General features: G+C 40.8%; 1 protein-coding gene across 1 annotated transcript in view; it reads right to left on the bottom strand.

The window, feature by feature from the left end:
- Positions 1 to 12358, bottom strand: part of CRIM1 (cysteine rich transmembrane BMP regulator 1) — a 193560-nt gene that overhangs the window by 27992 nt on the left and 153210 nt on the right. Inside the window, exons 9-12 of the mRNA XM_012475341.3 lie at positions 10650 to 10806; positions 8414 to 8535; positions 7065 to 7274; positions 3314 to 3529 (exon numbers count right to left, since the gene is read on the bottom strand). Coding sequence (XP_012330764.2) covers positions 3314 to 3529; positions 7065 to 7274; positions 8414 to 8535; positions 10650 to 10806 — 705 coding nt within the window. The remainder of the gene's footprint in view (positions 1 to 3313; positions 3530 to 7064; positions 7275 to 8413; positions 8536 to 10649; positions 10807 to 12358) is intronic.

Raw genomic sequence — 12358 nt, 5'->3', positions numbered from 1 at the left:
GCCAGTAAGTATGATGTGACAAGAAGGGCCTTTTTGAGGACCAAGGCAGTTACTTCACTGTGGACCTTCTCTGAGGGACAGGGAAGCCAGCATAATGGGATCGGCCCATACCCTGTCCTTTAAACTGGGTAAGTGGATCTGCTCTGAGTAGTCCCAAAGGCAGCAGGCACAAGCTGAAGAACAGCCATTGGTTTCACAGCGCCATATGTGCTCTGCCTCTAAATGTCTCCTTTATGTGATCTTTACCAGTGTTTTCATTGGTGTTCCTTTATTCTTTTATTTTCTACCTCCCTCTCTCTTCTCTGCCATGCTTCTTTCCAACTCTAAAAATAAAGAAGGTCCAATTTCAGGTATGACTCCACAGATCCCATCCACGTAGGTTAGAGATAGTAAGATGGGAGGACTTTCTCAGTGACCTTTTTGTGGTCATCTATGTCTAGGGATAATTTCTTCTTTAAGAGACTGACCAGTGCTAACTTTTGCTTTGGCTAAAATAAGGACGACACCCTCTTGTTCACACTAGGCCCTGCAAATCTCCATGAGGTTTTTGTGACTTACGTTAGCTTGGCTCATGCAAACATTGCTCAATCTTGTGTCTGAAAACTTAAAAGAGGAAGCAGGGACAGCAGTGACGAAGCTATGAAATGAAGTGAAATGGATAGCCTGGGATTTGCAGGGCTCTCACGGAGGCCTGGAAAGAATCCAGAGGACGTCAGGATATGCTGGCAGTGATGGTGTGAGGGCTGGAGCTGAGGTACAGTCTGCAGGTTTCCTTCCATGAGGCAGGAGGCTCCTAACTTAACCCCGATCAACAATGTCATTTGGAGTCTTACCCACAGTATCTCCCTTCTTTGGGCCTCTTTTCTCATTTTTCCTGCTCTAGACCCCCTTCCTTAAACTTCTGTTTCCAAACATTTACTCCTTTATTTGATCTTTACCAGTGTTTTCACTGGTGTTCCCTTATTTTTTTTTTTTTATTTTCTACCTTCCTCTCTCTTCTCTGCCATGCTTTTTTCCAGCTCTAAAAATAAAGAAGGAAAGAAAATTTTAAACGTTATGAAAAGAAACAAGCGCTATTTTACCCTCTCCCTTTTGTGTGCTGGTGAAGTAGCTTCACCTGCAGGGATATGCAATCTTTCCTCACTTCCTTACCAGACCTTGCTTTAAACCAGGCCAGAGAAGAGGGAAAGTTGAAGGAGGAGGAAATGACAAGGCATCCTACAGATGGAAGCATCAGGAGGAATCCGACCCTTCAGAAGCTATTACCCCGCCGTGGACATACGACTTTTGGACCCTTTTAGAATGCAAGTGTCCTACCATTAGAGATGGTATTTTTCTACATGTGCAATATGCCACTTATCAATGCCACTGTTGAGAATTACTGTGATGGGAAGAAACTGATAATCTGAGTTTTAAGGCTTTTTATCCTTTTGTATCTCAATCCAACTATGAATGAAAGGCCAGAAATACCCATTAGGTAAAGAAAAAAAATCCAGGCCTAAGTTCATGAATGAGAAGTTAAAGCCAGGCACGTGACGTGTTGCCTGTTCTTTGGAAAGATGGAGAGGAATGCAGGAATACCACCGCCTTGCTTGGGTAGAACCCACGGGTCTCTGCACATACCAGCCACATTAGCATACTCAGAGGTCCCATCTCCATGTAGCGCTCCTTCTCTGTATGGGTTGAACCTCTGAGTTCAGTAAGGTGTCCCATCAGTGAATTTGGGCCAGTGGTCCTGGAGACATCTCCTCTCTCAGTGCCACGCCCTTCGTCAATTCCTGGGTTCATCACTCATATCCTAACGCAAATGGAACCAGGGGTATTTGCTGCTTTAGGTCCCTGGATTGCCTATGTTCTTGAATCCTCCCTTTCAAGGCATGCCTCTCACTTTATCATTACTGACTTCATGTGAAATATTGGATTGTTTCGCTCTTTTTTTGGTGATTGGTCCAGGACAGGGGTCATGTCTGTTTTCACTAACCTTGGAATCTCCATAGCTCAATTCAGACATTCTATAAATATTTGTAAATTGAATAGCTAAATGGATATAAATTCATTATCACCAAGGAAAAGACCATGCTAAGTAGTTTCTATCAGGGGGATGTAAGTAAAGCCATGGCTATATATTAATAAAAATCATCAGTAAGGTTTGAATCTGAGTAAAATTGTGATGGTAACAGTGGTAAATGATAGGTCATGCATATCCTAAAAATACAACACATGTGAACTATTTCTTATACTGAAAAGATGTAGTGCTAATTAAGCTTCTCAGATTAACAGTTCTGTATAAACTGGTAATACTTGGGCTGCCGTGCATGATGACAACAGCCAGCAATGTGGCTATCCCTGTAAGCTCATCTGATCAATTCCAAAAACGCCATCAACATGAACCTATAAAAAATGTAGACACTGATGATGTTGCACATAATGGCAGAACAACAGATCTGGCCAGCTGACAGATGATCCAATGTAAAAAAAAAAAAAAAAGTAATAAAATAAAAGGGTTTATGTTCTAAGACTATATATTTAAAGAGTAAATGGCTATTGATTTAAGTTGAAATATGGGAAGAATAACGAAAATGACAAAACAAAACTAGTTGGTCAACTTGGTAGTTTTATATTTAAATATCTTTTGAAAAAGTCACATTCTAGTATTAATTAAAAGTACTACTAAAGTTATAGAAAACCAGTAACTTATGTTTGATAAATTTCCTTATAACAAGTTTCATGACCATAAATTTACTTGCTTAGGTCAGATTATCTGAGAAATAAACAGTAGAAAGTAATAGCACTCCTTATACATGTGCAGTGCTAGTCACCTAATACTTTTTGGTATTAACTTACTAATCATTCCGAGTTTGAGGGGGTGGCATTATGCATATTTGAAAGTCTTCACCACCCTTATACTTTTCAAAGAATTTTATTTACATTATTTATCAATAACCATTCTTCCCATTTGTTACACAAAGATGACTTCTCACATTAACAAAATCATTTGGTTAATCTGGTGTGGTCAGAGTCTCTGCTTAGGTATATCCCTCAAGTTTGAGATCTGGGGTTAAGGAAACAATGGCAGGGAGAATCAGTCTCCTTTTTTGTTTCACAGTCATCTCGGTGGGAGACATATTGACGACATAAACAGGTGGGTGATAAAGAGAATACTTTCAGGAAGCAGGCTGCCAGCTGTTCCTGATGGGATACCTGGTTTGGCTCACTCCCACATGGGGCTCACCCTGACCTTCGAGTCCCACAGAATGACAACACCCAGAGCTGTGTCCTTCCCCACCAAGCACACAAGCATGGCGTGGCTTACCGGTACACTGTGGGCAGCAGGAATCCTGGGTGCGTGAGGGGTTCTGGCAGAGCAGTGGTGGGCACACCTCTGTCTCACACAGCACTCGTCCACTGTGGCAGGTGCACTGAGTACAGGAGTCAATGTTCCACGTTTCTCCTTCCACAAAGTACTCTCCCCCAGGGGCGTGGCAAACAGAGGGAGTGCTGAGCTCTGGCTTCTGCACCACAAAGTCATCTGGGGAATGACAAAGAATCAGAACACAAGACATTATTCATCTGCAATCTTCCCAACTCCTGAAAGCCTGGTGCTGTTTCCTCCAAGGGATAGAAAAGATGAACTGGATGAAGAACATCTGGCTCTATTCTTATCAAGAGAATAGAGAAGAAAATATTCCATGCATGGAAACAGAAGACAATGGCAAAAGAGCTACTATCAGGACGTGAGGTTCCAAGTGGTTTGAGTCTGTCAACGGTAATGAGAGAATTCAATAAGATCATTATATTACAGGGAGGGGACTCCCACTCTAGAGACGAGAACTGGGGCCTCTTCTGGCATTTCTATGAATGTGCAGGAACCGTCTCAAATTCAGATCTCTCATTTACTGAGTACTTGCTATGGTTCAGTTATTTCCATGCTAAGCACTCTACATGTGTTATTTCATTTACTCCTTATAGTCACCTTATTTCATGCATGAGGAAACTGAGGGCCCAGGGAGAGACAAGGAAAACTGCAACCCAAGTCTATGGTTGTTTGGATCACGGATGTGTCTCCAGATTAAATAAAGCTTCCAAATGATCGCTGCCCTATCTGCTTTATTATTTCTGGGATCCTGAGTACTTTTATGCTTGGAAGTATGTCCTGCTGTCAAGCAGGCCACACCCAATCTAAACCAGCTGCCAGCAAACTGAGCAGGAATGCTCCCGTAGAATCGACAGTCTGAAAACCCTCACCTGAGACTAAACTTGTGTTTGGCAATATCATCATCAAGAGAGGTAAATGCTGAGAGCAGAGGTAGTTTTGGTCTCTTGGAGAGATGACACTGACAGAGAGGGAGTTCAATGTTGAAAAAATCTGAAGAGGTACTGGGAGTTACCCTGAAGTTTTGCTGGGGAAATGAGAAGTATGAAGACATTAACCATATTCATGTAATCCAAATACAACAAGCTCTTCAAGAAGGTGTTGACAGTGTTGAATCCCGCCGAGAAATAGTCTGGAGACATCACGACTAGCTCATGCTTGGAGCTCGGTGGAAGTCACGCCCCAGAATGGGCCCATATACACAGAGATGCTCAGAGCTGAAATCTCTTTAAGAGTGAATTGGGGCTATGACTTTCAAAATGGTGGTCAGCATCAGAGTCAACAAGACTAATGAGATACAGTGATGTGGGCTGATTTCCAGTGAAGGTGGTAACAACTTCTAATACAGCTTTATCTCAAGGGAATTAGTAAAAAGCTTGGAACTTAGGCCAGAGGACATATCACAGAAAATGGATATTCATCAATCAATGCTTACATCCGCAAGCAACTGTAACAAACTTGCCAGTATAAAAACAGCAGAGAGGAAGATGATTAGAATGAAAATTGTGCTGGAACAAGATGGTAAACGTGCATTTCTTGTGGTTTACAGACAAAGAAAAACTCCCAAAGTATATCAACAAATAGATGTAGGAAAAGCCTCCCTTATTACTTTCAAAAAAGGCTTAGAGAGGACGGACAATTACTGCCTTGTTAAATGCTCATGTACGGAAGTGGTCAGAAGAAATATGATGTGCCTGTCTGTAGGTATCCTTTCCTGCTCACCTTTCTGCTGTATAACGTGCCTCAAGGCAAAACACAAGAGGGGCCAGAGACATGGAGACAAAAGAAAAACTCAAAAGTAGAGAGTAAGGAAGACAGAAAATCTGAGAGACAATATCATTTAGTAAATATTCATTGGAAGAGTTCAGGAGCTGCTCACTTATCCCAAGAAGAAAAACAGCTGATCTTGGAATGGAAGAGGGGAGAAAAATAGTAGGAGTCTGTGAATGCAACAGCTCTGGAGTCTCTACTCAGAAGGAGCCTTAGTGGCAACATGTTAAAGACTTGTGGAAAAAATTTACCTCTACACATATATTTACATAAATGTTTTCATACGCATATATCCAGATACTGACACACCCACAATTAGTTATCAACAACTCCACATGTGCTCACATAAGAACTTTCCAGACTGTAATAGAGAAAAATCTTTCTGGTTCTACTAATTTTCAGTTCTTAGGTCAATTATCCATTTTTAGTAAGATCTTTGCATTTCTACCAGTCTAGCTGTTAGAATTCTTCACTGAGGACATGTTTAGCAAAGACCCAGGTGCAAATCCCTCCTCTAGGCATTCACACCTATGATTAAAGCAGGGGTCTTCATGCGAACATATGATTTTTTCTTCCCCAAAGAGTCAAGTTCTATCATATTAAACTCCTCATTTATCCTCTTATGCAGGGGACTCTAGCAGTTTTCCACATTTAACTAGCAAAATATGGGAAAAAGGAAGTAGTTCTGATATGGAGCACTTCTAACTGAACTACAGGTAAACAAAACAAAATAAAACAAGTCATCTCTTCTGCATTTGTAATCTGGTTCTCTACAAGGGTATGGGAGCTGCTTGTCACTCTGATCCTATAGCTGTTCAGCTGTGCAGAATCTCACAGCTAAAAGGGACTTTAAGTGTCCCTCTCCCTCTCCCTGCCACCATGGCAAAAAAGATCAACTTCCTTTTGAGGCTAGTCTTGCTGCAAAAGGACCAGGCCTCAGGCTCTTGGCCACACCTTTTGCACAGGTGGACTCATGCACAGAAAGAGACACGGAGTTGTAACTGACCAGAGGAAAAAACGATCATGACTCCAAAATCTGACCATAGACTTAACTTTAAAAGAAATTTGATAAGAAATTTGACAAGATTTGAGAGACTTCATTTCTCCCAGGCCTTTGGGCAGGCATACTCTTTTACTCTGGGTAAGAGAGTCAATCTTTCTGTGTCTGTTTTCCAAATGAGAAACTGTCTCAATGTGTTTTTTCCTAACTCAAAGTGGCCTGCAAAGAGAGGGAAATAATAGATATAAAACTATATTGAACTCTTTGGATAAAAGGTACTAGATGAGGTTTATGGTTATAATTACTGTTATTGACAATCATAATTCATACTCCCTTGAATTACAAATCCATTCTGGCTTTCTAGTAACTTATCTTGATTACCATGATTATGATTTTAAATGTTTTGGATGTGTGGTCACTCTAAATCTCTCCATTTGGCAAGAGTGCTACATGTCTATTAATTTAAAAAAGAGCAATAGCCACAGACTTCAATATTATTTTCTCCCTCTCAAATATTACTTTATATGTGATAAGGTTTTATGAGATAAAACTAGCACCAATCCCCTCAAATTAATGAGGACATTCAGACCTAATATGCTATCAATAAAATGGAGAGCTGGAATTAAGTACATCAGCCCACAAACCTTTACAAAAACATAGTCCAAAGACCTCACATAACTGAGTCAATCATTCAAAAAGGAGGAGACTCATTTCTAGAATGTTGGAATTTTCTCTGGTCTTTGGTTCTTCACTGATAGTGCCCGGATCATTCTGCGGTGGTTGTTGAAAAGAACCATACAGCGCTGAAAAGTGCTCTGGGGGTCATCCCCTGCAACCTCCCCAGAGTTACAGATGTCTCTAGGGCCCTGCAAGGCAGAAGTCATTTGCTAATGGAGCACACAGATGGCAGCCAGCTTTTACCTGCACATGATGGGCAGCACTGTCCGGGATGAATGGTGGGGTTGCCGCAGGAAGGCACCGGGCAGGTGATCAGGGCACACATTTCCCGTCCATTCAGACAGTAGCATTCCCGGCACCCATCATGCCAGCTTTCCTCATTTTTATGATGATGACCATCCACGGTCAGACAAGTGCCCGACAGGACAGGTGGCCCGACTGAAGCAGAGACCTCTGGACAGAGAGAAGGCAGCCTGGTAAGAAGCGACTATTGCACAGAAGAAACAGTCTGCAGAGTCCATACATGGCCTGGAGCCCAGCCACCAACAATTAACGTCTACACAGGACAGTCTGTGACACGGGACATGTTGATGAAAAGAATTTACGTCATATGCTCTCAATTTTGAACAAAAGAGAGAAAAAAACCTGCAAATACTTTCTCTCCAATTGGTGGGATGATAGCTGACTTTTTATTCCTTCTACTCTACTTTCTCATATTTTATATAATGAACAAGCACTGATTTTATAACAAATGCTATACACATGTTGAATGTATTCAGAATCACTCTAAAAGTGTCATCCAATGGGGACATCCTGGGCGTCTTGCAAATAACAGTTTTGTTCAGCAGAACAATTAAAGCAGTGACTAGATTTTTGTTTACTCCAGCCCCTTAAAAACACCATTAAGGTGATAACTGTCCAGCTTTGAAACATCATAAAACAAAATTTAGGAATCTGTTATTGTTTAATTTCTGGATCGTGCTGACAAGTACAACATACAGGGATAGGCAGCAGAGGTGGAGCTGGGGTAAGGGCAGAAACGGTGGTCAGGGCATATGCTCAGTGGCTTCAGGAATCTCCCTGGCGCAGAAGCCTCAGGCGGCAGGGATACCTGGGCCCTGTGCTTATATACAGCTGTGGGCTGGCAAGTGCTTACTCAGCCAAAGGCTAAATTCTCATGGAAAATTGGAAATACAGGAGCAAACTTCTGAGCTATACCCACCCTCTAGAACTTTGAAATGGGGATATTTACTGTTGCAATTTTATGACTCTTACTCCTGAACAGAGGGAGGTTCTATAGAGGTTGAGATAATTGTGCTTTAAGCTAAAGTTCCTGATACAAGTAAAAATAGCTAGGAAGTGATTGAGTCAATGTGTTTGTCCATCATATGCTTACTTCACATTCTATTCTGAGCTTTTATTTCATAAAAATGAAAGGAAAGGGAGTCCTGTGGGATGGTCCCACAGAGACTGACATTTGTGCGAGAATAGGCAGCAATCACTGAAACCATTTCATTTATAGGATGTCGTTCTGTCCTTAGTTTTGGTGCCCTGGCTGCTTTGAGGGGGAAGGGCCATGTGTATACACTTACCTCTGCACTTGCAGATAAGACAGCCGTGACTGTCCTGCTGGAAACCCAAGGGGCAGATCTTACTGCATGAGAGCTCTGGACATTTCCTACAGCGACAGATGTCACAGCCGTGCTTATTCTTCCTGGGTAATTAAAATTTGTCAGAGGTCAGAAAATCAGAAAGTCTCAAATGATGCCCAAGCACTCAGACCAAGGGTCAGTAAAGTGGTATCGCTATTAAACAGAGTAACTTGACTTTTGCTCTCAAAGACTCCTGGAGTGGTGGGTAATTAGCTCCCTGTGGCCATGACCATCACTCACTCATGACCAAGGTTGAGAGTTGCCCAAGCACTTACGTGCTTCTAGGATGTAGCGCTCAGAATCCCAATGACACGATCGTTGATTTAATTAGGGAGAGTGGTACACCATAGTAAAAAAAAGAATGTGTAACTCCATGAATAGGAAAGTGAAGATTTTGTTGGTTTATCTGTTTATTCATGTGTTTCTCCATCTATTTATTCATTCACCCACCCACCCAACCATCCATCCATCCATCCACTCACCCACCCACCCACGTATCCATCCATCCATCCTCTCACCCATCTGTCCCTCCCTCCCTTCCTCACGAAGTATCCGCTGCATGCATAAAGTAATTCTTTACTCAGCAGGTACATACAAGGGGCACCAACTGCTGCCTTCAACCTGACACTCCCATGTGGTGTCTGGCCAAGATTTCTCTTTTGGTGTGTGTCCCTAAAACATGTGCTCTAGCCAGTGTAATATTCAGTTGTCCAAGATAGCCAACTGGGTCCTCTCTGAATATGCTTACTGACAAGAATACAAAGTGAAGTCTACAATCTTCTAAGCGATTTTTCTCCAAGACGAGAGTAGAATTTGAACGCAGCTTTGATTCTGAACTGTCATGATACTGTAGCAAGTGGTTGTAGCTACTACTGTGATACTACTACTTCATTTTACATTAGTCGTTCGTTAGGCTAAGAAATAACATATCATATTCATATTTCAGGATTAAGAACGATGATGATTCATCATTTTATTTGGGGAATTTTAGGAACAATGTTTCTAATTTAATTATCCAATGAAAATTAGAAATAAAGCCTCTGCCAAAACTAGAATTTTTAAAGGAAGAAAAAAAAAGACGACTGACAGGAGATGGGAAAGAGATGATGGATCTAAGTCCCTCGTAATTACTAGGACTAGGCCAGGCACAGTGGCTCATGCCTGTAATCCCAGCACTTTGGAGGGTCAAGGCAGGCTGATCACTTGAGCCAAGAGTTCCAGATAAGCCTGGGCAACATGGTGAAACTCCGTCTCTACAAAAACAACAAACAAAAATTAGCTGGATATGGTGGCACATGCCTCTAGTCCCAGCTACTCGGGGGTGCTGAAGTGGGAGGTCTGTCAGCATGGGAGGTTGAGGCTGCAGTGAGCCACGTTTGCACCACTGCACCACAGCCTGGGTGACAGAGCAATACCCTGCCAAAAAAAAAAAAAAAAAAAAAGAAAGAAAGAAAAAGAAAAAGTATTTCTAGCACTACATGCATATATCAAATTGGAAAGACAGATTGAAATGAAAGAGAGCAAAGGAAAAATGATAAGGTGATTTTTCTAAAGGCATACATGACATAAACGTAGACATAAGTGCTTATACAGACACTAAAGAAACAAATGTGAAGTGTCTATTCCCCCCCCGGAATAATCTAGATTTTCATGGGGTTTGACTCAATAAGGTACATTAAAAAATACAAGTCATGGCCCTTATCTCCAAGGAAATTTATAAAATCTAATGCTAGATAGAGAAAGAAAATAAAATGCACTTATTTCAAGTGACTGGGGGTCTTCAATTCATCTTAAAAGTATGTGTTAAGTCAGTGATCACAAATGGACCCCTGGGACAATTGTGAAGAGCTGCAGCACTTCCAACACTGGGACCTCACAATTCCATCTCCTCATCTTCCCAGCAGTGTCTAAAGGCTCTGCTATGGGAAAGTCTCACATAACAGGCACAAAGGGTGTGTCTGGCCCATCTCCGTAAAAAATAAGAGTAAAACCTGATTCTCTTCTTTGGAGATACAACCTTTTCCTCGCTTTCTGAATCATCTAACAAAACAAATATAGATATTCTGGGCTCAATACATCATAGAATAATTCACAAACAACATATAAAACAAAGTAAGTAGGAACATGTCACCAAGGGGTACTTCATAACAGCTTTTCTGAATTAAGAAATACGTACAGCAATCCCAGTGGACAATACTTGTCACAGATTATGGGTCTGCATTTCTTGGGCCTTGGGCGGCACTCACAGATCTCACAGTTTTGGGCATCAGTTAGGAAACCGAAGGGACAGTCCAAGGTGCAGCCTTGTTTACGTTCTGAGCACAGTTCCTCACCTGTGAAGACATACAGACGGCACGTTTTTCCAGAGATGAATAGAGCAGAACACATCGATGCTAAAATACCGTCCCCGAATCCTCCACACTTCCATAGATTTAAATTTCTCAGTTCTACCATAGCACTGGTTATCACTAAAAACAACAGACTGTGCTATTTCATGGTTATCACATCACTCTATGTTTTAGTAATAATCAAAATAAAAGCCCAACTTTGAAATACACAGATTGCTAAAGTGTACTTTGAGTGAAGAGCAGGCTGATAATTATTATAATGACAGAGCATTTTCCCATGAACTTTATAAACTACTTCAAACCACTGATGACGATTTATGTTATGTGAGAATTAGAAATTTACAGTTCGATTTTCATTGTGTTTTATTTCTACTACATATCCATAATAATGCATGTTCTTTTTTCTTCTTTTTTTCTTTTGAGACAGATCTCTCACTGTCACTCACACTGGAGTGCAGTGGCATGATCTCAGCTCACTGCAACTTGTCTCCTGGGTTCAAGCAATTCTCCCACCTCAGCCTCCAGAGTTTCTGGGACTACAGGCATGCGCCAACACACCCAGCTAATTTTTTGATTTTTAGTAGAGATGGGGTTCACCATCTCTACTAAATGTTGCCACGCTCATCTCAAACTCCTCACTTCAAGTGATCCGCCTGTCTCAGCCTCCCAAACTGCTGGGATTACAGGCATGAGTCACTGCCCCCATTCCATAATACCTGTTTTTAAATGTCTACATCATAATTACTTTTATGTGTGTTAGATGCTATCATATAATACTGCACATTGTATGAAGCATAAGGGATTTCTTACTATTCCTTTACAAGCAGTACATCTCTTATAACATGATAGTGATGAAAATAATCAGTGCTACATTTAGATATGTTTTTTCTCTATGTGCTGACAAGTACCCAGGTATTTGGATATATTTACAAATTGGCTTTTTAGTTAACTGGCTGAAAAATGTGTGTGCTGAAAAAATACTCATATTAATGTTTAAGTAACCACTATTTGAAGTGTTCAAATTATCCCTTGTTAGCAGAATCTGGCGTGATGTTTAACTGTCTTCCATTAGTCAGTTACAACACTATTTTGGAAGAACAAAAAAGGAAAGTAGCAATGACGACTATCGACATTACTGAAGTCATCTGCTTAATAGAAGTCTTCTAAAATGATGTTAAAAGGCTACATAAGGTTTACCAGAGAAAAAGGGAAATGTTTAAGGTTAAAAAAAAAAGCACGCTTAGTGATATAAATTAAGCAAGTTGAGACCTGTGTGAATTAAATGTAGAATTTGAAAGACCATCAAATTTAAAGAAAGGAAGTTAGTATGGTGATGGCAAAAGTACGGTGATGTTTGAATGTTGTTCTACGTGGATTGGTGAAATGGGAAGCAGTCTATTAGAATGATGAACAAATTTTATATTTTATCTGCATATCCTTTAAACATGAATATTGTAATAGTGCAGAAGTCACTAGGAAAACAGAACAAATCTGTCCCCTTAACACACAAATCTTATAAACTAAAATTTAATCTTAA

The sequence above is a fragment of the Aotus nancymaae genome, unplaced genomic scaffold, assembly GCF_030222135.1.
Source record: "Aotus nancymaae isolate 86718 unplaced genomic scaffold, 86718_ANA_hifiasm-v0.15.2.pri h1tg000057l, whole genome shotgun sequence".
NCBI lineage: Eukaryota > Metazoa > Chordata > Mammalia > Primates > Aotidae > Aotus > Aotus nancymaae.
Note: the sequence above shows the minus strand (reverse complement) of the source record. Positions and strands in the feature narration are given on the sequence as shown.